Below are 25170 nucleotides of genomic sequence, written 5' to 3' on the forward strand. Positions count from 1 at the left end.
TGGGGAAAGAGTTACTAGGGATACAGGATAACCTAGGTAGTGGTAACAGCAGGTGAAAAGGTCCTGAGGTGGGAGGAAATTTGGAGTGTTGGGGAAATAGAGGGACGGCCAGGGTAACATGAGCACTGTGAGTGAGGGAGAGTGGTGGCAGGTAAAACTGGGAGGTTGGCTGGGGCCACGTACAAGCTAGGCCTTGTCGGCCAGGTAAGCATTCCAACATTGCTTGAGAGGGATGGGAAGCATCGAAAGGTCTGAAGCAGGAGAGTGATATGATCAGTGATTGTATGTATAACCACTGGGAGGTTAAGTAATAGACTAGAAACTGTCCATTGGTTTTAGCAACACAGAGGCTGCTGAATCTTGATAGGAAAAGATGATAGATTGAAGAGGGGGTGGGATGTGTGTTAGCTGCCAGCCAAAAGGAGACATATTTTTGATGGACATTTAATTCCTAAGTGGTTACCTTAAGCTATCATTTTTCTCTCTCTCAAATTATTTGATAGAGAACATTTGGTAGTATGTGTGACACTTGGATATAAGAGCCTTAAACCATGAAATTTTGTATTGTGGGATTTTTTTTTTTGGATGCAAAATAAAAATCTCTGACTAGGAACTGTTCCTGGAATAAGTAGGCTCAAACCTGTTTTTTTTTTTTAAAGTCTTGAAACTCAATCCAATTTCTTAACTATTAGTTTTAGCATACTCAACGGGCAATATTTTTATTTTATTTTATTGGTTTTAAAAGCGAACATTCCAGGAAACCTAATCAAAGCCTTCATTTAATGGTATATATATGTTTTTTACAGACCTATGGGGCATTATTTTGTGAAACAAGCGCCAAAGATGGTTCGAATATAGTGGAAGCTGTTCTCCACCTTACTCGGTAAAGTTTTGCCTTATATTTGGAAAACTGGATGTAGGATTGAATTTTCACTTAGCTGTTGTATGTGTCAAATTTCTTGACCATAATGTGAATCTACATGGGAAAACACTCTTGTCTTTCAGTAGTGGCTGGAGAAACAAACATAGTTTTTATAAAAAACTGGTATGCTGCTTGTTCACTGTGAACATTGGCAAAATACCTCTACTGCCAAACAAAGCAGGTGCATCTGAGGTGTCACTGACATTTCTGCAAAATGTGCCCACAAAGCTAATAGTTGACGTGTGTGAATCACTTCTAGGAACCAGACTTTAAACACAGGAGACTATTATGAATATAACTATCTATTATATTATGACATTTTCCAAGGTAAAGGAAAAAGAACTCAACAAAACAAACTGTATATCATGCCAGTTGGAAGCACTTTGTTTACATTATTTAACCCAGGTAATTATTAAGCTAAGGCAATGGTGTTAATAATATATAACATTTTGGGATGTGGATTAGAATGAAAATTGCATCATTGAGGAACTTGGTTTTAACTGTATTTTAATCCTTGCAGTATTCTTAGGAAATAACAGTGTTTTCTGCTGGATTTACTTCTTCTGCCTAGTTTTCTGCCACAGATGAAAAAATGATTCTTTGCTGATCTAAAGGGATTCAATACGCCCCCAAAAAAGAAAGGAAAAATATAAAAATGTGCATTAACAAAATCCAGCCAATGATCCTTAATTGCTGACAAAGCAAAAACATAATTTTAGGCAAGTAGAGATTTGTGAGATCATTTGTGAGATTCTGATTTTATAAGAATCTTAACTTTAGTACAGTAAGGGGCTCCGTGCTACCTTAGCTTCAGGCAGGGAGTGCTGAATTGCTGCCTGGGCTGAGCAGGAAAGGATGCTGCAGGCCAGGTCCTCCGCATGGCTGCTGGCTTCTGCCCAGCACATTGGAGGACTGTAGTGTCAGGAAGCTCAAAGTCCAACCTTAAATCTACCCCGAACAGCTGTGGAGTCTTGACTAAGTCCCTGTCTTCCTTTAGGCATCTCTAATCTGTACAATGAGGGAAGGGGCTAAAGAAAATGATCCCTAAGGCCCCTTCTAGTTCTGACAGTCTATGATTCCATATATAATAATAGCTTGGACTCTACTGAATAACATAATCACTATTTAACGCGGAATTGTCTTGTGGGGTCATATTACAGTTAAATGACTCCAAATTGCCCCGGTCACACCCAGAGTGCAGAATCGATCCTCTTTATTATATCATAAAGATAGGAGAGCCGACGACAGCCTTTTCCCCTGGTGCTCCAGCTGGCATGTTGGGTCAGCCCAGCAGCCTCCCTGTTTACAGTGTAGCTTCTTTACTTAAAACACCTGTGTGGGGCTTCCCTGGTGGCGCAGTGGTTGAGAGTACGCCTGCCGATGCAGGGGACACGGGTTTGTGCCCCGGTCCGGGAAGATCCCACATGCCGCGGAGCGGCTGGGCCCGTGAGCCACGGCCGCTGAGCCTGTGCGTCCGGAGCCTGTGCTCTGCAATGGGAGAGGCCACAGCAGTGAGAGGCCTGCGTACCGCAAAAAAAAAAAAAAAAACCTGTGTGCAGGAGCATTCTGATAACAAGGTCACTTCTTGTGAATCACTTATCAAGGAGCTTTTTAAATTGTTGCTATTGCATTATGGGCTGGTTTGAGGCCTCTAGGTTTGTTATGTTAACAATGTGTTAAACAGGAAAATTATAAATAAACCAAACATGTAAAGACTTTAATTTGCTTTATACTGTGTCATCAGATTGCTTGTCAAAATACCCAAGTCTTAAATAAAAATGGTATCGTTTCCGCAAGTGAAATTACCACTTTAAAAAGTTTTACAGCTTTCAGAATGTTATGTATAATAGTAACTCCCCTTCAAACCATGTTATGTCATAAAACTTGAACTAGAACAGTTTATGGGTTTGCACTGTCTGAAACAGTATTTGTTTTTGAAGGAAGGCCATAAATGTTTGGTTAACAACCTGAACTCCTCTGCTTTTTCTTGGAAAACCCTGTCTATCCCAGGAAAAGTTTCTCCTAGAAATGCAGTTTCCCTGTAGGGCTGATAGACATTCATTCCAACCATTGTCCACTGGTAAGTAAATCTGCCATCACTAGAGCCACAGGCTTTAAACATTTTTCAACAGATTCAAGTACAACAGGCATTAAACTGGTCAATGGCCTAAAATTTGAGAAAAACACGAAAAGCTCGGGCTGATGTATCAGTTCAGCGCCATTGCTGAGCCCATTGGGGATAAATCTGTCCATAAGATTGAGTCATTTAAAATGCAGTTGTTAAGTACATGGCAGTTTGGGGTGAGGTAATTTAATTTTCCCAGCCTTAAACCTGTTTTAGATGTTTGGAATTATATCTTCCTGATTTCCTTAAAGTGGGAGATGCTTGCATCTTTGGTAGATTAAAGAAACTGAAGGCCAGGTGAACAATATGGGTACCTATTTTTTCTCCCTTAATATTTGCTTTCAATGTTCAGTAATGTCTGCATTATTATCATTTCTGCTCAGTATGAAAGCCCTGTAGAGATATCAGGTTATGTAAGATAGGCTGTGCAATTTAACATTAGAGAAAAAAAAGAAAACAAAATACATGACCAGGCAGCCATATGATATGTAATTTACAGAGGCCTTTTAGACTTTCCAGAAGGGAGAGATGTGAGTTGTCTTGTGAAGATGCTATGTTTACTAAACCCATTGTACAGATAAGAAAATTGAAAATTAGAATGCTTCATCAGCTTGCTCAAAGTGACACAGTACTAAATGGCAAAATTGGGACTTTTCACTACTCTGAATCTCTGGCTTGCCTTTTAAATGTTGGTAATCTCAGGATTCTATTCTGCACTCTCTTCCTCTTACTCTTTCTCTCTCTACCTAATGTCTTCCACCACCATGGTTTCTAGAACTGTGTCTAGAAGGTGACTTCTAATTTCTGTATTTTTAACTCCCATCTTTTTTTAAAATTCCACAACTATATTCCCACCCACCAACAAATGAAAATTCCATAGGCATGACTGATCCAACATATCTAAACCCTAATGTGTTCATTTTTCTTTAAAATTGTTCCTTATTCTATACTCCGGTTCTCAGGAAACTACTAACATTATAATTGAAAAAGAGTAACCTAGAGTCAGTCTTGACTCCTTCCTCTTTCTTCATCATCTGCCTCTAGTGGGTTCTGGGGCCCTACTGATTCAGTGACCTCTCTGCAATCTTCCTTCAATCCCTCCCCGCCCCCACCCTGTTCTGCTTCAGGCTTCAAAATTTCCTACCCCGTTTAGTGCAGGAGGGACCTAAGTTTCTGCCTCAGAGTTTCTCCAGCATCAGTTCATCTTCCACCCTGTAATCAGGGTAATCTCTGTAAATAAAAATCCAATTAAGACCTTCTTGCTTGCACCCCACATTGGTGCCCTACCTACAGCATAGAGTCCAGCCTCCTTAGCAAGTGGCTAATGGTCCCCCAGAGCCCAGTTCACCTACCTTTTTATTTGCATCTCTTATCTTGCTTCCCAAATGAATGATAATCTATAGACACAGCAAACTTTGCTTCCGGTCATAGCCAAGTTCTTTTATGCCTCTTTGCCTCTATACATGCTATTCCCTGCACCTGGAATCTCTCTTCCTCATTAAATGACAGTGAATTCCTATCCCACCAAGAGGTCGGCTCCACTGTGCTTGTGTGTTAGCGGCTCTCGGGGACCTGGTAATGATTTATTTAGAAGACATCTGGCTTTCTCTCAAAGCTCACTAGTTGAGAGGGACTTCCCTGGTAGTCCAGTGGTTAATACTCCATACTCCCAATTCCGGGGGCCCAGGTTCGATCCCTGATCAGGGAACTAGATCCCGCATGCCACAACTAAAGATCCTGCATGCTGCAACTAAAAACATCCTGCATGCTGCAACTAAAGATCCCCTATGCCACAACGAAGATCCCGTGTGCCACAACTAAGACCCGCCACAGCCAAATATAAAAAAAAAAAAAAAAATTTACAATTAAAAAAAAAAGCTCACTGGTTGAGGAGCCCAGAGTTTGGCATAAATCGGACATTTGTTGAATGACCAAATGGTCAAGATTTTGCATTTGGGAGTTTGTATTAGTTTTATATTGTCACTGTAACAGATTCCTACTAGCCTAGTGCTTTAAGCAATAAAAATAATAGTTCTGGAGGTCAGAAGTCTGAACCAAGTCTTACAGGGTGTTATGGGGTTGAACTGTGTATCCTCCTTCTTTTCCTGAGTCTTTATTTCTTATCTGTGAAGGGAAGACATTGATGCTCACCTGTTACCTGTCAGCATGTGTGTGTGTTGTGTGTATTAAATAAGGACTATGTGAAAACATGTAACATAGCATTTATTAACTAGTCTCCAGCAAGAACCAGTTACCCTTTTGTTTCCTACTCACAGAGCAGTGGTTTTCAAAGGTTAGCACATATCAGCTCCTTTTGGGGCTGTGCTGACCAGTTTAGTAGCCACTAGCCACCTGAAGTGTGGCTAATCCAAGCTGAGATGTGCTGGATGTATTAAATAAATACTGGATTTTGAAGACAGTATAAAAATTGTATTCAGACTATACTACAAAGTTACAGTAATCAAGACAGTATGGTACTGGCACAAAAACAGAAATATAGATCAATGGAACAGGATAGAAAGCCCAGAGATAAACCCATGCACATATGGTCACCTTATCTTTGATAAAGGAGGCAGGAATGTACAGTGGAGAAAGGACAGCCTCTTCAATAAGTGGTGCTGGGAAAACTGGACAGGTACATCTAAAAGTATGAGATTAGATCACTCCCTAACACCATACACAAAAATAAGCTCAAAATGGATTAAAGACCTAAATGTAAGGCCAGAAACTATCAAACTCTTAGAGGAAAACATAGGCAGGACACTCTGTGACATAAATCACAGCAAGATCCTTTTTGACCCACCTCCTAGAGAAATGGAAATAAAAACAAAAATAAAGTTTTTTATTTGACCTAATGAAACTTCAAAGCTTTTGCACAGCAAAGGAAGCCATAAACAAGACCAAAAGACAACCCTCAGAATGGGAGAAAATATTTGCAAATGAAGCAACTGACAAAGGATTAATCTCCAAAATTTATAAGCAGCACATGCAGCTTAATAACAAAAAAACAAACAATCCAATCCAAAAATGGGCAGAAGACCTAAATAGACATTTCTCCAAAGAAGATATACAGACTGCCAACAAACACATGAAAGAATGCTCAACATCACTAATCATTAGAGAAACGCAAATCAAAACTACAATGAGATATCATCTCACACCAGTCAGAATGGCCATCATCAAAAAATCTAGAAACAATAAATGCTGGAGAGGGTGTGGAGAAAAGGGAACCCTCTTGCACTGTTGGTGGGAATGTGAATTGGTACAGCCACTGTGGAGAACAGTATGGAGGTTCCTTAAAAAACTACAAATAGAACTACCATATGACCCAGCAATCCCACTACTGGGCCTATACCCTGAGAAAATCATAATTCAAAAAGAGTCATGTACCAAAATGTTCATTGCAGCTCTATTTACAATAGCCCGGAGATGGAAACAACCTAAGTGCCCATCATTGGATGAATGGATAAAGATGTGGCACATATATACAATGGAATATTACTCAGCCATAAAAAGAAACGAAATTGAGCTATTTGTAATGAGGTGGATAGACCTAGAGTCTGTCATACAGACTGAAGTAAGTCACAAAGAGAGAGACAAATACCGTATGCTAACACATACACATGGAATTTAAGAAAAAAAATGTCATGAAGAACCTAGGGGTAAGACAGGAATAAAGACACAGACCTACTAGAGAATGGACTTGAGGATGTGGGGAGGGGGAAGGGTAAGCTGTGACAAAGCGAGAGAGAGGCATGGACATATATACACTACCAAACGTAAGGTAGATAGCTAGTGGGAAGCAGCCGCATAGCACAGGGGGATCAGCTCGGTGCTTTGTGACCGCCTGGAGGGGTGGGATAGGGAGGATGGGAGGGAGGGAGACGCAAGAGGGAAGAGATATGGGAACATATGTATATATATAACTGATTCATTTTGTTGTAAAGCAGAAACTAACACACCATTGTAAAGCAATTATACTCCAATAAAGATGTTTAAAAAAATTGTAAAATAGCTCATTAATATTTTTATTGGTAGCATGCTAAAATGATATTTTTGTAGTACTGAGTTAAATAATATATGTTAATAAAATTAATTTCACCTATTTCTCTTTACATTTTTTACTGTGGCTGCTAAAGAATTTTAAATTACATACGTGAATTACATTCTATTTCTATTGAACAGCGTTGCTGTGCTGGGAATATGCCAATTCCCAGGATCTACTGCTTTGTAACAAGCCACCCAAAATGTAGTCGCCTAGAACAAGACCACTTTTTATTTTTTGAAATTACCAGAAGTGACTGGATCTCACTGGAGGGTCCGTGACTGCTCTCCCTCGGGCGTCTCATGCATTTGCGGTCGTGGACACTGCTGTGGCTCGGTCTGATGTCTGCGGCCAGGGGGCTCCTCCCTGTGGCATCTCAGCCCCCTGGACCTCTCTGCTGCCCTCTCTCCAGTGAGGAACACTGGGCTTCGTAAATGGCAGCTCAAAATGGTCAGGCCTTATTAATGCCTGGCTTGGTAGTTTTAGCACACCATTTCCTCGCCATTCTATTGGTCTGAGCAGTCACAGAGCCGGTGCTGACCATGGGGGAGTGACACAAGCTTCACCACTTAATGGGGGGCACCAGACACTGACAGCGGAGGCAGAACTCTTGGGGGTTGTCTTGGGGACAAGCTGTCACACTCTCCTTACTCACAGAGTTTGCCATTCAGCTTGTCTAAGGTGGGACTTCAGGATGTGTGTATTTCACAAGCATCCCCAGGGATAGGAGACTTCCCTAGGGGGCTTTCATAAGATCATGGAGATCTTTGGTCCAGTGTTGCCTCTAGCAGTTATTTCTAAAAGAAATTTAGGAAGAGGCAAAAGGAAGACATTTTTTTCTGGATTTTAACCATCTGTTGTTATCTCCACGATCTTGTATAATTACAGAATGGTTATAAAGTCAATGTTAATGTTAAGCCTTAGCTGGGGGTGGGAGCCAGGTTCCAGAGTCCTAAGGAGTGACCTGTGCGTGTGCAGACTATAAGCCATGCAAAACCACAGGAGAGAGCAAGAATAGTCTGTGTGTGTGCATGTGAGTGTGTGCACATGTGTATAGGCACCTGGGCGTGTGTGTGTGTGTGTGCGTGCGTGCGTGCGCGCGCATGCATGAGTGTGTGGCCTGGTACTGAGAATGTGAGCACTGGAGCCCACCTGTGTGGCCACTTCTCCAGCTGTGTAACCTAAGGGAAATTTCTTAACTTTTTTTTGCCTTTTTTTCCTCACATAAAATGGGGCACAACAAAATCATATAGTTGTTGGGAGGATTAAATAGGTCAACACCTACAAAGCACTTAGAACACTGTCTGGATGGCACACAGCAAGTGCTCAGCAGTGCTCTTTTATTTCCAGAGAGTTGTTTATGGTTCAGTTTTATACCTCAGTAATCTCCTTTCTCTCTGTGTCTCTCTCTCCCTCCAGGGAAGTGAAAAAAAGAACTGATGAGCATGACAGCAAATCCATTACCAATCTGAGTGGGACCAGTTCCAAAAAGTCAACCCAGATGAAGAATTGTTGCAATGGTTAAATCCAAAAGATCCTTGGCCCACGAAGCCTTCATTCCCAGAGTACTGAATGTCCGTGACTTATCTGCTTCCTACATGGAGTGGTACGTCCTACAGGCCCTGTCGTATGGAGAGTTACAGTGTGGGAAATCTGAACTGTGCTCTCAGGTCCCTCCAGAACCTCGGCTCTTTTTTGCTATGTTTCAATGAGTGATTTGGGCCCCCTGGTTAAATATACCTGTCTTATCCTTACAAAGTCTTAATAGATAGTGTGTAAACGTTTTTAAAGGGGTTAAAAAAAAAAAAAGCACATGCTCAGATCAGAGCTATAGAAGAAATTCACTGACGTAATTAGGTTCATGTGGTAAATAACCTATGACATTTACTTCCAATATTCAATACTAGCAAACTAATAAAAGAGGGTTACCATCCTAGCTTTGCTGTAAACTAGCCTTGTGGTCTCAGACGTGTTGCCAACCCACATTACATCCATTTCCTCATCTGTAAACAAGCAGCTTATAGCCTTTCAGGCCTAGGCCCTCTCAGCTCTGTAGCTCTTTTAAGGAGTGAGAAGGAGAGCATGATGGCCCACAGTTAATAAGGACTCTGCTTGTCTGTACTTTTAATTTTTATTTTTTTATTTATTTTTTTGCCATACGCGGGCCTCTCACTGTTGTGGCCTCTCCCCTTGCGGAGCACAGGCTCCGGACGCGCAGGCTCAGCGGCCATGGCTCACTGGCCCAGCCGCTCCATGGCATGTGGGATCTTCCCGGACCGGGGCACAAACCCGCGTCCCCTGCATCGGCAGGTGGACTCTCAACCACTGCGCCACCACGGAAGCCCTGTCTGTACTTTTAAAATATTGGGGTATTAATTTTTCTCACTTCTTGTACAAGAACAGAATTTGAGAAAAAATGGTAATGTTTTAAGCTCCAGTGGAGACAGAAAAATCTATTTTTTATATATAAAGAAAGAAAACAAAATAAGTGTTTTGGGGGACAAAAATAGTTTGTATATAAAAGAGGGTATTTTTTAATCTCAGAATACTTATAAAGTCAATGGTTTGAATTCACTGTTAAAAATTCTAATGAAAAAATATAAAGCGACATGCAACTGAAAATACAATGCCCAGGAAAGTTGTCACACTTCACTTAAAAAAAAAACACCAGCAAGAGACTGCCAGGGGCTGGTAAAAGGGAGGAATTGAGAGTGACTACTAATGGGCTATGGTTGCTTTGCGGGATGATGAGAATGTTCTGGAATTATATTGTGGTAATGTTGCACAACTTGGTGAATATACTAAACCCCACTAAACTGTATACTTTAAATGGTGAATTTTATGGTATGTGAATTGTATCTCACTCAAAAAATACACTAGTATTGATTTAACATTTTGCTGAATGAAAATATGCATGCTCAAACCTCCCCATGGTTTACCCATGGTTTAAGAGTATAATCTCCAGAAAAACGCAAATCCCCTAACTCCCTGGTTGCCAGCATTCTCCTCCTTAAATAATGAACAGTGAAAGAAATGTTACATGTAGTTTCGGAAAATCACCTCTTTTGAAGAGGAATTGTGGTTAGGGTACAGGTAACTCAGAGTCCTTTGTTTCAGGTGATTAGGGACTCATCCTCACCAACAGCCTGATAGGTTTTGCCCTCCTAGAAGCCGTACTGCCTCCCAGACTTCCCCACTGAAATGTCTCCAAAAGCCAAAGGAGTCAGTACCTGACCCCAGGGTGGGTCAGCAAGGCATGCTCTTTGGTTTTTGGTTTTGGTTTTCAGTGGCCTGAACCAGCTAAGTTATTCCCAACTAGAGTCTTGAACTTACCTTTGTTCATAGGTCCAGGCCCCAAGTAGCCTGCTGAAAAAACTTAAATAATAGCTCTTATTTATTGTAATACATAAGCTAAAAACATCCCTCTTGTAGAATTAAAACAATTCTATTTATGATTTTTATGATCATGTTAGCACACAGAGATTATAATTAGCCACAACGTCCGTTTAGCTTTTCAAAGTGTGCCTTCTCTCTACTGGTGAGATCTAGTTCGGTTTGTTTTTTGTTTTTTGTTTTTTTTTTTACTGGAAAGTTGGTTCTGTCCTCAACAACTCTACCATGGATTCCTGTTTTCTGTTTTTTGGTCCCAGGAGAAAAAAAAGTTTACATTTTTTACCAAAAAGAATGCCTTGCTGGTGGGGAATTGTCAAACTGAACCAGGGAGGGATGGTTATTTTTGTGCCATGGTGTGATGAAAGTTTTGCCACTGCTGTTTGCCTAGGTGGCATCTATGGAGCCTAGGTTAGAATAGGCCTGACACCTATGTCTTGATATATGGTACTCAAGTTTAGGTGTTTGGTGCAATTGCACAAAACTGTGTTGGTATACATGTTATTGTGTTGTCTTTATTTATTTTCCCACAAAGTGTCTATATTTGTCTTACAATCTGTATATAATAGTATACCTTTGATACAGAAGTATTATCTTGGTCTTTGCTTCTGGGTTGTACAGCCAGTGCACCCAACTTGATTAGATTAGATAGGTGCCTGTGATTAACAAAGCAATCATCTTTAACTAATTGAACCTGAATAGATATTTTTGCAACAAAATCCAAATTAGAGACTTATAGCTCCATTAGAGACTTACAGTTAGCAATCTTGTTTAAAGAAAAGCTACTTATAGCTCTTTCAGTTGCCTTGCTAGGAAACCAAGATTATTACTAACATTTGACTTCGTGAAGGTGTTCTCAAATTTAGAGTATATTTTTGGTAAGAACAAAAATAACTAATGTTTTTAAATTGAACTTAATTTGCTACACTTGCATAGTTCTATGCAAGTAACTCACCTTGTCTCAATTTTTCCTTGGAGAGCTTTTAAAATCACAGTTAAACTACACTCTTTTTATGTATCCTGACACAATGGATAATATTTTAGTTTTGTCATGGAAAAGAACATTGGCTATGGAGACATTTTTCACTGTTAACTTTTAGCCTCATGCATTTTCATAATTTATTTTTTCCACTTGCTGCTTTATATGACATATGTGACATTTGATTATTTAATACTAAATATGATTTGCATGAAGCCAAAGCGTACAACCCTCTTGCTGAAGATAAAATTGAGTTTAAAGATATTTATTTTCATATTTGTACAGTGATCGGCTTCAGAGTCACGTTTTTTGTGGGCTTTTATTGTATATGTGTATGAGAAATTTCATATGTATATATTAAGAAGGCCTCTGAGTACTGAATAATTATTTTATGATTTTGATTTACATGGTTGACATTTTCATGGTATCGGCTATATTTCGTTTATACTGTTTATTTCTCTTCAAACCATTAATAATTATCCCGTAAAGTGTAATTTTTATAGCAATGCAAATGTCTAAGGAACTACAAATATTTTCTACATCATAAATTCAATAAAGCATGCTTGCTTTGGCCTTCTGGTGTTTCCTTCAGCTTTGCTGCAGGCATCGCTGAAGTAATTTTAGTCCTACGATGTGCCTACGTGAAACCCTGCCTCTAAAACACTGGCCTGGGCAGCTGGCTGAGAGAGAAAAGGATGAACACATGGTGTGTGGTACTGTGGCACATCATGTCATCTCGGCCAGCGGGGCTACAGGTCGACCAGCTTGGGGTGTGACAGCCAGCAACAGTAAGGCTTTCGCAGAAAAATTTCAGGACGTGCTCTGGCAGTTCTCATGACCTCAGGGGTTAGGCCCCTCCTCTGACACCCCTGCGTGGCCCCCCACCCTGCCTAGCTAACTCCGCTCATCCTTCTGCTTTAGTTTAAACATCACTTCCTTCAGGAAGTTTCCCTTCTCAACCCCAAACCAGGATGAGGCTGCCTGCTTTCACCTGTAGAGCCCCCTTCCTAACTGGTCAGCATCCTTATTGCCCTCATACTTGTTTAACTAGACATAGCCTCTGAGCTTTATCCCTCTTGTCTGCTGCTGCCTCCCCTCTGCTATACACAGTGCTTGAATGGGAAATCAAAGAATTAACTGTTTAAAGGCAGGCTTTGCAGAGTTTCTGCAGACACACATACACAGAGACATACATACACAATACACAAGGACAGTATAAATAAGAGGCAACATATTTTGGTGGCCACAGGTCTGAGCTCTGCAGCCAGCCTGCCTGGGTTTGAACCTGGCCTCATGTACCTACTAGTCGCTAACTGTGAATAAGGGGCTTAATCTTTGTGTACCCCAGCTTCTTCATTGGTAAAATAGGGGTGACAACAGTACCTTTCTCATGGAGTGGTTGTGAGGACTAAATGAGTGTATGTATGGAAAGGGCTTAGAATAGTACCTGGCATTTTGATCACCCTCAGTGAAAAAAGAAAAACTTTTGAGGCACCACTGATCCCATTGGTCTTGCTCAGGGCCCTGGGTACTACCATCAATATGACAGAACTCCCGAAATTTACCAGATTACTTTGAGGAATGGGGCATTGTAGAGGATTCACTTGGACATAAGTTCATTTACCTCCCACGTATATTCTTGGTATTTCATTAGGCACAAAGTTGGGGTATCATATAGGACAGAATATTCTGTAAAGAGTAGATTAAAAGAGAAGGAAATCATTGAGAGAAAAATGAGGGCCTGAAAGTTAGAATGGGAAGTTGTGAATGGAGTCCTTATAAGCGTATGCTCTCCGTTTATTAAGGGGTGACTGGATGAAGTAGTTGAAAGGACGAAGAATGTAACAGAGCTCTGACTGGGCTTTCAAATCTAAATGACAGTAAAAATGGTGGTGGGTATTGGGGTTATTTAAATGGAAACTAACCTTTATACTATGACCAATAGCCTGTTGACAAGGATTTCCTGTGTATATATCCAAAAGTCCACAGGATGGGAATGAATCTCCAACAAAGCATATTGTTTTGCAAGCCGTAAAATAAAAAATAACATCTTTTCTTTCCAGATCTAGACATTAAGATGTTTTCATAGCTGAAAATGGAAAATAGGCACAAATGCTTCAACTTGAATTACAGGTTAAGCTAAATTTTCAAGTGCAAAATTCTACGAATAATTACCCAGTTTTAAATTTTTTTCTGCATATCAGGTTTATTTGTGAATTTATATTTCTTAAATTTCTGTAGAATGGGAATTTAGTTGTAAGGCCCTTTAACTCGTGACCTCTCAGGCTGGCAGTTCAGGAACCATGTTTCGTGGTATTTGACATACATTTTTATAGAGTCCCTGACTGTCCTTAGGATTTGAGCTTTCTGAAAATTTCTCAATCCCAGTTTTCTGGCACATCTTCCCACTGCTGTGCAGCAGGGTAGAACTCAAGAGCTGGATAAAGATCTCTTCAGAGGAAGTTCTGAGTTCCAGTGTACTTTTAGGAGTAAAACTAATGCTCTTTAATTCGCCACAAATATCTTCTCTTCTTGATCAGTCATTTCAGAAACAGATATATTTACTCGGAGATAATATCCAAAAATTTCTTAACATGACCCCTCAGGCCCTCTGTGATCTGACTCCTAACTGTTCCTTTGCTAATTCAGTTATGTTTATTGAGCCTGACTGTCATGGGTGCAATTCTAGACCCAGGGGATGCACAGTGAGTAAGATCTGAAGCCGACTGCGTTCTGGTGGAGGCTGACAACAAACTTGTAAACAAATAAAGAAGATCCACATTCTGCCTCCTCCCCCTCTTTCTCCACCCCAAAGTCCCCAGTCGGGCACAGGAAACTGTCCCTCCGTCAAGCCTTGCTCTCTCCCCTCCAGCCCTTTACTCAGCTCCACTCTCTGCCTGGAACACCACTCTGTCTGCTCTCGTCATCTGCTTGCCCAACTCCTGTCTGTCCTGCACATCTCATTTCAGAGACCGCTTCCTCCCAGCAGCTCTACCCAACCCTGGGGTCTGAGCTAGAGCCTCTCCCCCATGATTTCTACCCCCAATGCCCATGGTAGACTTGGAGACTGCATGTCTCACCAAGATGAGCAGGTTACCTGTGTGCCTGGCATGCTGGATGATTTCTGTCTCCTGCAGCCCTTTAGACTTTACTGAGTGGGGGTAACCTTTCCCCACTCTCAGTGCACACTTCAGCAGCCTCATGACTTAAGATTCCTCTAGATCAGGGTCTCAAGGGTTTTCTTAATGTCACAGACTCCTCTGAAGCTGAGGAGCCCCTTGGAATAATGTTTTTAAATGAATAAAATGAAATACATAGGATTATTAAGGAAACCAATGATACTGAAAGACTGTTCCCAGTCACAGATACCAATAATCCTATTGGGGTTTGTTGCTAGCATTTTATATTAAATGAAATGCTAAATTCCAATCAGAGTTTAGTAAAAAAATAAACATGTAATTTTTTCCCATTCAAGGTAGAAATATAGATTTTTACCCATAGACCCAATGGGTCCATGGCCCTAAGTAAGAACCCCTGCCCTGGGTGAGAAGCTGCAAACATAGTATATTCAGAAGAGAATTCCCACATAGTAATCAAAACTCCAAGCTTGACTTAGTGGTATTAGTCCTCTCCCTGATCCAGTTCAGTTCTGCTTCAGCCTGGAAGCTCGCTGTGGGAAGCGGGGATTGGTCCCCCTGCTCTGTCCTACATCCCTGACTACCACTTACTGGTGATACACTCCCCTCCAGGTTCCAAGCAAGGGGAGCATGATGTTAACATTATAGATGCTGTTTTATATGTTAGCAAGCCAAATCTCACAGAAGAAAAAGAATGCATGTGGCCAATTGTTCTTGACCATCAAGTGTGCTGAAGTTTAAGGATAAAATGTGGTCCTTGCAGGAATGTGTAGTAATCCACCTCCTGCCTGTATAACTGCAGCTCTGAAACTAGTCTGATTTAATCATCCCTCTTATAGCCATGAATATGCGCTGAGGAAGTAAGAAAGGTTAAAGATTGAGGATAATTGGGTTAAGAAGCAGAAATAGTGAATGTTGTCTGGGGTGAGATGGCATAGCATTTTTCTCCTCTCTAAAACCCCACTGAAACTAGAATCAAATGGGTTTTTCTTTTAAAGATACAGAGCCACAAAGGCAGAAGACAATAGGAACAAAATAATGAAGCTGGAGAGTAGATGGAAAACTTGGAACCGAGTTAACAACCTAAGAAAGCTGAATTCTAAGCTAGTGGGGGAAAGCAGAGAGCAATCTAGGTTTACATTGCCAATTTCCCAAAGGCAGAAGCACGTACCTCTGGAACTGGGAGTATAAGGGAAGGTGGGGTGAAAGTAGTTTGAGAAGCAGTTTTATCCTTAAATATTGTTCTCTCATGCTATGCCACTACTACTCTGACCAAAGTCTGGAGATGTATTTTCTGGAGTAAAACAGAGGGATGCTAGATTGGGGGCTATATAAGGCACGGTTGAGTGTGTTGGTACTGTTCAAAAAGCAGGGGAGTTAAATGACAATATGTAATCTGAGCGCTCAGTGCTAAAAGCTAATACTACCCACTCAGCTTTCAGAACACTGATGCTTTTTCTTCCAGAGATTGAAAGACTTTTCCCTGGAGTAATGACCAGATAAGAGGAAAGACCTTTTCTAAGAAATGCACCCTACCTCCATCACCCTACAGTAAAGTTCAAAGTTGGCAAGTCGCTCCCATCACTCAGAACTTTCAATCAGGATGTTAGCTCCCCTGAACACCTGAAGGATCACTGGATTTTTGTGGAAAGGTTCTAACATGGAAAACAGAGACCAAATAAAACAGGAAAAATATCAACTTAGGGAAACAGAGCTTATGCAGAGAAAAAAATCTATCATTAATATATTTAGAGAGATAGACAAAACTACTGCAGCCATGAAACAAGAACAAGATACTATCAATAAGGAACATTCATAAATCAAAAATAAGATCTTAGGAATTCAAAACATGACAGCATAAGTTTACAAAAAAGTAAACAATATAGAGTTTGAAAGACAGATTTGAGGAGTCTTACAGAAAGAAAAGTGCAAAGAAAGAGAAACCAGGAGAGGAAGGAAGTCCAATATCCAAAAATAGCTCTTACAGAAGGAGACAACAGAGAAAGCAAGATAACACAATCAAATGTCAAAAGCAATTGACAGACTCTCCCCTCTCTGCTCCCTGTTGGTTATTGGTTAGATCTTTCTGGAGAACTCACCTGGGAGGCTGCTGTAGCTCTCTTGCCTATATCCCACTTCCACTGCCTAACAGCTGCATGGAATGAATGACACCTGGAATGAGGATCACAGCAGGACATGGAGAGGGGCTTGTCCCCCACCCCCAAGGGTAGGCAGGGACAGAAGCAGAGAGGAAGACCATGTAGATGGGGGTCTGAGTACCTGGGACAGAAGCTGGGATGTTCCTAACCAGGGCAGGTAAGGGAGAAAAGCCAATCTGCTTTGCACTCAAAGGAGCTTAGAGCCAGGAAGCCAACTCAAGGTCCAATACTTTTGGAGGAAGGAGCTGAGTAAATCTCAGCTGCAATCTGTTTGCCCATAAAAGAGCAGTGGGTTTAGCATTGAAGCTTCTGGGAAAGAACCACAAACACAAGAGGTTTTCTAAACATAATGGGTTGGCCAAAAAGTTCATTCGGGTTTTTTCCATAAAATGTTATGGAAAATACCTGAGCTGGTCGAGTTCCTGCCAGCAACCTGTACTCAGCCCTGCGCCGTGTCTCATTTCTACACCACCTATACCTGGGATCCATCACCACTTTCCTCCTTTCCACCAGCCTTGCCTCCCTGAATATTCATGTATCCTTTTATATATACTTATTTTTATATATGTATATTTATAATGTATTTCATGTATATTATATGGTGCTAAACTCAGTCGGCTGTATCCCCTCCCAGGATTTGCCTGGTGCCTTCCCCTTAGAGGATGACTCCTGTCCTTTCCCCAACCAAAGACTGCATCATATAAGCTTGCCAGCTCCAGCCCTGCATTCCTGTCATCCTTCCCCATTTCTTCATTATGTCCCACTGCATTTCAGAAAGCACCAGAACTACTCACCTTGACTGTCAAAAGAAAACTTTAAGGCTTTAGAAACTGTCCTGTCCCATTAACCAGACCAGAAAGTGGCCAGGAATCTAGAATTTAATGCCACACGTAAGTCTTTAACAATCAGAAAAAAGGCTCAGAACTGAAGAGGGTCTGTGGCCCCTTCACCTCTTTCTGAAGATGTCCAATAATTGGCTATTTCAGAGAAATATCTGTTTATCATTCATGTAAATATGTGAAATTCTCTAAAACCCTTGGATTGAAATGGAGAAAGCTGGGGAGGGAGGTGGCTGAGAGGCAAGCTGAGATCTGTAAGCATCTACTAAGAAATGTAAGCCCCTCCAAACTACTTGTTGTCTCCACGCTCCCTCACTCACAGACTGAATGAGGTTCCTCCTACAGACTGTTTTAGGAGGTCATCCTGAGACACTCCTAGAGCTCCTTCCTGCTTCCTGTTCAGTCAGCCTGCATCCCACCCCCACCCCCAGCACCACCACCGGATGGGTGATCCACCACCACCGGCAGCCTGGCCGCAGAATGGATCTCTTAATGGTGGCAGTCATATTCCCTTGACCTCCTGAGAAGGCATAAGCGGACCCTGTCCTAGCTTCTTCTGTTAACTGGGTTGGAGCAGGAACTTGTCTCCCTGGAAGGAAGGCTGGAACCCCAGACCCTTCAGAAGGCCATGGCAGAACAGCATAGCTCAGGGCTGTGCTTGTTCCACTCGATGTAGGTTAAGTGTAAGTAAAAGATTCGGCTCACCCCTTTCCCTTTGGAAGGAAACTTCTGGCTGAAGTGGCCAAAGAATGATTTCAGAGAAAGATGATAAACATGAACAAAGGGCAGCAAAACTACAACACAAGCAAAACATTACAAAATCCTTGAGCATGTGGTTTTTACAATTTTCAGGCCAAATGTGTGACCCTTGGAAAGGATGCAAATTTTAAGGTCAAAGTCACAAGGATGGAATGTGGAAAAAATCATCAGAGTTAGAATCCTAACTCTGACATTTGACAAGTTACTTAACATTTCTGAGCCCCAGTTTCTTCATCTGAGAAAGGGAGAATAACTGTACATCCATACCCAAAACATCATTCACTATTAATGTGCTGGTAATTCCCAAAGCCACTTCTCTGCACTATCCTTTCCTCTGAGCTCCAACTGTACAGCCAACAAGCAGGGGAAGCTCCATCTTGCTCCAAAGACAATGCAAATTAATTCAAATTTTCCAAACGTCCACCACCCCACCAAACTGTTTTCTGATGTCAAGGAATGGATGTCATTATACATCTACTCAGACCATACACCGAGTCAGTCACTGGGTTCTAATTTTGGTATCAAGTTGCCCCTTTTCCTCTATTTTTTACTGCCTCTGCTTATAGTTCAGTTTCTCACTCTTTCTTTCCTGAATAATTACAATAGTCTCATATCCCCAGGGCTTAGAATAGTGGCTAGTGTACAGCAATACCTTAATAGTACTTGAATCAATCCGAAGTCTGGACTGAGGGGGCAGATAAGTTACTACATCCGTGTGATGAGTGCTATGGTATGTGAGGTCCTGCCACAGGAGGAAGTAGTCAGCTGATGAGGAGGACTGTAGGATCACATAAAGGGGTCAAAATGAAAATGACCTTGAGAGGCATCTTGCATTTAACAATTAAAATATTTGAGTACTTACTATGTGCCAGGAACTATGCCAGACATTAACAGTCACCAAGACACAGGCCTTGCCTCCATGGAGATCATTATCTTGTGTAGTAGAAAGTCTCACATGCTCAGATTGTCTAATCAAAATATACACTTGGATGTCCAAAGTTTATCTCAAAAGTGAACTAATTCCCTGTGCCACCACTGCCACCACCCAATCACACATACCAAACCTGCTCCAATCACAGTATTTCCCACATCAGTTAATGGCACCTTTCTCTTGCCAGTTTTTCAGGCCAAAAATATTGGTGTCATCCTTGATTTTATTTCTAACAATCTGCTTCTGATCCATCAGTAAATCCTATTATCCCTACCTTCAAAATGAATTCAGAATATAACCTCTTCTTGCCTCCTCTGCTACTATGATTACTGCAGTAGTTTCACAACTATAATCACTCTGCTTCTTTCTGAGACCATGAGAATGTGGTCTATGTTGAGGATAGGCCATGTCTATCCTCAACATAGAAGCCTTATAGTGCTCAGGGAGGGTACTGGCTACAGATGATAGACAGATGGATGGATAGATAGACAGACAGAGGTATATAAAACCAAGAGACCAGGTAAGGTCACCAAAGGAATGAGTATAAATGAAGGAGAGATCTAAAGACTGGGCTCTGGGACATTCCAACATTAAGAAATTGAAAGGGAGGGACTTCCCTGCCGGTCCAGTGGCTAAGACTCCACTTTTCTACTGCAGGGAGCACAGGTTCTATCCCTGGTCCAGGAACTAAGATCCCACATGCCGTGAGGTGCAGCCAAAAAAGCAGAAAAAAGAAAGAAACTGGAAGGGAAAAGAGGAACCAGTAAGCAGAGGAGACTGAGAAACAGTAGCAGGGAGGAAGGAGGAAATCCAGAAGAGTGTGACATACTGGAAGCCAAGAGGGGAAAATATGGCAAGGAGAAAGTGATCAACTGCATGAAAAATTCTGAATTGGCCAAGTAAGATGAGAATCCAGAGTTGAACACTAGATTTAGCAACACAGAGCTCACTCATGGCTTTGAGAACAGACTCACATGTGATGGAGGTGAAGGCATGACTGGGGTGGATTCAAGGGAGAATGAAAGAAGAGCAGTTGCTGATAGCAAGTGTAATCAATTCAAGGAGGTCTGTTCCACAGAGGTGCAGAAAAACAAGGATACAGCTGTAAGAGAAAGAGGGGCGCAGAGAGGGGTTTTTTTGAAGGTGAGAGACAAAGTATTTGATGTTGACATAAATGATGCACTTGAGGAGTGATAAACTGATGATGCAGGAGAGCAAAGGGAGAATGCTGGAGCCCTGTGGTGGTTACAGGTGAGGGGATGAGAGCAAATGTCCAAGTCCAGGAGATGGCCTTGGAAAAAGCACAGAAACTTTGCTGGTGGCTAATAGAGAGAAGGAAGCATTAATGAGGTAAGACTTTGAGTATTAGAAGAAAGATTGCTCCCCCATGTACGACAGTGTGGGCAAAAACTCAAAAGGGTAAGTGAGGAGCTGGGAAGGGACCATGGCTGGGGGTGGATGGAGGGGTATGAAGAACCAAACCTGAAAGCCAAAGGTGGAGACGGATTTTGGAAGTTACGAGGGCAAACTACTATTACAGCGTACGCAGTGGGTGTCCAAGGTGGCTGAGTTGCTGATCATGTGTGTGAAGAAGGTGTTCTTGGAAGACAAGCAGGAAGAAAGATTGCAGAGAGGTTCTAGATGCAGGCAGCCTTGCGCATGAGGCTAGAGGCACAGTGCAGGTGTGGCATCCTAGTGTCCATCCAGAGACTGGGGATGTCTGAGGGTAGGAGGAGAGAACTGGGAAGCAGAAAGACAAAGAGGCTGCCCTGAGTGGATGGAAGGGACCTCTGTTTTGGACACCTCATTTCTCTCAGAAGGTGGCACGTCTGCATTTCCACCTTCTGACCTACCACAGAGGAGCCAAAAGCTGCAGGAAGGGCAGGAAGTGCTGTAGCTTCCTCGTGCTGTGGTATGGGGGACTGTGGGATGCCCCTGCCTCACTGATTCCTAAGGAAATCCAGGATGGCTCAACATACCGTCAAACCAGGACGTGGGGCAGGACTCTTCCTGATAGGACCCAGCACTTAGCACAATGTGTCCTGCTAGCAGGATGCAGAAAAGCCAGGATGCGAAGAAGCATGACTCCTCTGAAGGGTGATTCTGTGCCTAACAGATGGGAGCTCAGGCCCTGCTGTGGCCCCCCAAGGTGAGGAGGCACAAGGCCTAGGCCTGCTGAGCCACACCCTCCAGGGTTTTCCTAAAGCATCCCCAAAGATCATAGGGGGTCCTGTGGCAGGCACATCCTCCATGCCTGCTGAGAGCTGGGCAGAGAGCCACAGAGCAAGGAGAGGAGAGGGAGGCCCGGAATGAAGGGAATTGACTCAGAAGGGTCACAGCAGCATCACGTGGGAAGCTGAGGTTAATGTGCACACATCCTGGCTTAGGTGGAGCGGGTCCTTCCCATGTATCCCACCTGCCACGTGCCGGCATTGGCTTATGCTGCTGACCAAGTTTTGCAACAAAGGGCTAGGGGCACAGAGATGAGCTGGAACCAAGACCTTCAGGATTCTCAGTTCTCAGCAAAATCAAGAGCTGAGAGAAGACAGAGTCAGAGCCTATGATTCATGCAGGATGTTGTAGAAGGATGAAGCCTTGCTCATCCCATCCTATAACCCTAGCACAAGCCCCACCTTCCAGCTCCCCCTTGGCTCAAGAAGTAAAATCAGAATGAAAACTCTCACGGCAGGGCACAAAACCAGGTCTTCACTGCTCCAGAATTGCTGGTAGATGCTAGGGATATAGCAATGCTTGCTTGGGAACTTTGGAGTTCGCCTCTGCCCTCTGAGATACCATACTGTCGTGGCGAATGGCTCTGACCTTCTGGAGCCCTTCTCCTGGGCCCTGCAGAGAGCATTTCAGAATTCTACAGAGAGCATTTCAGAATTCTACAGAGCATTTCAGGCAACTGAGTGCCTGCAGTGCGGGAGAATGGCTTCTCCACAAAATCACTTCTCTTGTTAAACACCAAGTCCCAGCAAATAGGGACCGTGGCTGCTTTGTTACTGTACCTCCTCACTGCAGCCCACGCAGGGAGGGCAACAACCACAGGATGCGCACAGGAGTAAACCCCAAGGCGCTGCTGCTTCCTGCACCTGTGAGAGGGGCTGAGCCTCTACTCCTCACCATTCATCCAAAGCCTGCTGCTCCACCTGCTCCACGGCACAGGCCTGGGCTGTCACAGAATGAAGGACAAGAGTGGTTCCATGTCTACGGCAGGGACAGGAAATAAGGGAGGACAGCCGTGAGGGTGTGTGGGGATGTGAGGAATGAGCACAGGCAGGCCTGTAAGGTGCTGGGGGACGCAGAGGACCAGATGCCTAACGGGGCTTGTGGAGGACTGTCCATTCCCATGCGCACAGACAGTGAGGCCAGGACCCTGAATACTTGATCTGGATGAGAGCGTGGGGAGGAAAGAGGGGGCCTGAAGGAGAGCTCTGTTTCCAGAAGGAGGGGTGCATGCTGCCAATTGCCCCCCTTTCCCGCCTTGTCCCCCTCCTCCACTGTAACTTCTCTGGGTCCACAGCCGGGCAAAGAGCATATCGGGGGCTTTCCAGAGTGTAGCATTCCCAAGGTCAAGCCCCACACGGAGGCCTCAGGGGCAGGGCCCCGGGCAGGCAGCCGGACACATGGGAATCCAGAGAGTGGGAAGGGAAAGGAAGCCAATCCCTTGCAGTAAATAGTGCTGGCAGCTGGGGCGCATCAGGGGAGAGGGTCAGGGGAAAGTGAGAGGCCAGAGCAGAGTCTCACACACAGTCAAAGACACATGCGTACAGACACCTAGCCACACAGACACATACACAGGAGGACATAAAGTCAACAATGCCACTCAGAAGCTAACTCAGAGTACCCAGAGACATGTTCAGGAAACACACCTACATAGACTCATGAAAACCCTGAGTCAGACATGCCCCAGCAGACTCTGGCACCACACACATGCAGACAGACACAGCCCATCTTGCAGGCCCACAAACACAAATGCATTCCCAATCCATCCTTCCCAGCCTTTCTCCCCGATACAACCAATAGGCCACCTCAGGCCAGGTCTGTTTATCCACCTCTAAACTCTGGTTTGTAATTTCTGTCCCATTGCCTGTCCTTTAATAAGGACAGTCTTGGATCCACACACACACCCCTGGTCTCAACAACTTGGCTGTGTGCTTTTAAAGGAACGCCACGGTCAGCAAGTCAGTCCCCTGCCCTCTTCAGCAGCCCCGTCCTTCACCTACACTCCCATCCCTACCCCCGGGAGTGTCCCCAGTTTACCGCAGGCTCCTGACCCTCAGTCTCTCTGATGCAGCAGAAACAGAATCTAAAGGAAGAGTAAACCAGACAGACCTACTCTGTCAAACTGACCCCCAACACAAAATTTATCTCCTTGACCCATTTTGATCCCAATTTTAAACTCAAACAGTACCCTACTCCAACCCTAACACAATCCTAATCTAAGATGCACTAGCTCTTTTTTTTTTTTAAACATCGAGTTAGTTTTACTGAACAGTTCATGAATTGGGCAGCATCCCATTTAGCAAGTAGAGGGGAGCTCTAAAAGGCTATAGAAAAAGAGAAGTTTTTAAGAGTATGACAAGGAAGTCAAAAACAAAAACATTATTTCAGGGTTAGGTAATCTATCTATAGGGGATGAAGGAGATCTATGTGCCAGGTTACCTCATCTTCCTTTGGGGGATGGAAAGGATTACCTCACTGGTGCGGACCAGAAATTTCCACACCGATCAGTTTGGATTACATTCTTGGAGAAGGCTGTAACTTCAATAAGGTCAGGTATTAAGTCTTCCTTTTAGCATAAGTGACTCCATTTTGGGCCTGTCATTTCTTTTTTAACAGGGAAATGGTGCCAGATCAACTCAGATAGGACACCCCTACTCCACCCACACTTCAGACTGCTGGAGAAGAAAGCAGACTTTTATAGACCCTTTCAATTCTCACCATGTAGATAAGCAGATTCTCCAGCTACTATAGGTGAGATCTACAAGATGCACTAGCTCTTATCAACAGGAACCATAAACGCAATTCCAAATCCTACTTTAACATCACCGTGATTCCAGCCCTATGCTTACCACTACCTACCTCCAATCCGTAACCACTATGTCAGTGCTGTTCCAAGCATAGTCCTAACTCTAACCCTGTCCCTAGGTAGCCACACATTGAGTAAAGTCTGCAACTATGCTGGGCACACAAATATCACACACTTCTGAAGGTAATGGGTCATCTGCAGTCCAGGAAGCAGTAGCTCCCTCAGTAACAGCTGCACAGTCATCAGGGCAGCTTGTCCCTGGCGGGCTCAGTGCTCAGCTGGGAACCCAGGAGCACCAAGGCACCCAGGCCCTTTGACCCTTGTTACGCATACAAGCGTACAGGGGCCCAGCTCACCCCAAGCCCTGTTCTAGCCCAGCTTCTGAGCTGAAATTCCTGCCATACCCCTCCCCGGCTCCTGCCTGCCAAGCTGGGAGCATCTGTTGCCCTGAAAGCCCCACCAGACAGGCACAAATGGGCCTGAGGCCTGTAGCTGAAGGGAATGTGGCCTCTTCCCAATGTGGGCAATTCCAGACTCCTGCAACACCCACACCTAGGACCTCCACCCCGGAGCCAGGCCCAGGTGCCCGTCCTAAAGAGGCAGTGGGTCTGCCGACCCTGGGGGTGAGTAGGGGTGGATTAGCACACCTCCTCTCCCAGGCTCCAGGGTCTCAATCTGGCGTTAGGGTGTGTTCACTCTGCGCTCATCAGCAGAGGTAAAGCTGAAGTGAGCCACGTGCACCTCCCTCACCTCTCACCCTCGGCACCAGGACCTCCGGTGTAGCAGTCCTCTGTACCTCGGCCACCGCAGAGATTGTCAAACACTACCTAGGCTCTCTCGAGCGTTCAC

The 25170-nt window shown here is 43.4% G+C and overlaps 2 protein-coding genes across 9 annotated transcripts in view; one reads left to right on the forward strand and one right to left on the reverse strand.

Moving 5' to 3' along the window:
* RASEF (RAS and EF-hand domain containing) overlaps window positions 1-12034 on the forward strand; it is a 72194-nt gene extending 60160 nt beyond the window's left edge. For all 3 annotated transcript variants that reach the window (XM_019940338.3, XM_019940339.3, XM_073806029.1), the window contains 2 exons: window positions 807-883; window positions 8512-12034. In XM_019940338.3, coding sequence (XP_019795897.1) covers window positions 807-883; window positions 8512-8617 — 183 coding nt within the window. In that variant the 3' untranslated portion in view covers window positions 8618-12034. The remainder of the gene's footprint in view (window positions 1-806; window positions 884-8511) is intronic.
* Window positions 1-25170, reverse strand: part of IL11RA (interleukin 11 receptor subunit alpha) — a 131290-nt gene that overhangs the window by 12719 nt on the left and 93401 nt on the right. The gene's annotated exons all lie outside the window — the stretch shown is intronic.

This window comes from Tursiops truncatus, chromosome 6 (assembly GCF_011762595.2).
Source record: "Tursiops truncatus isolate mTurTru1 chromosome 6, mTurTru1.mat.Y, whole genome shotgun sequence".
Taxonomy (NCBI): Eukaryota; Metazoa; Chordata; class Mammalia; order Artiodactyla; family Delphinidae; genus Tursiops; species Tursiops truncatus.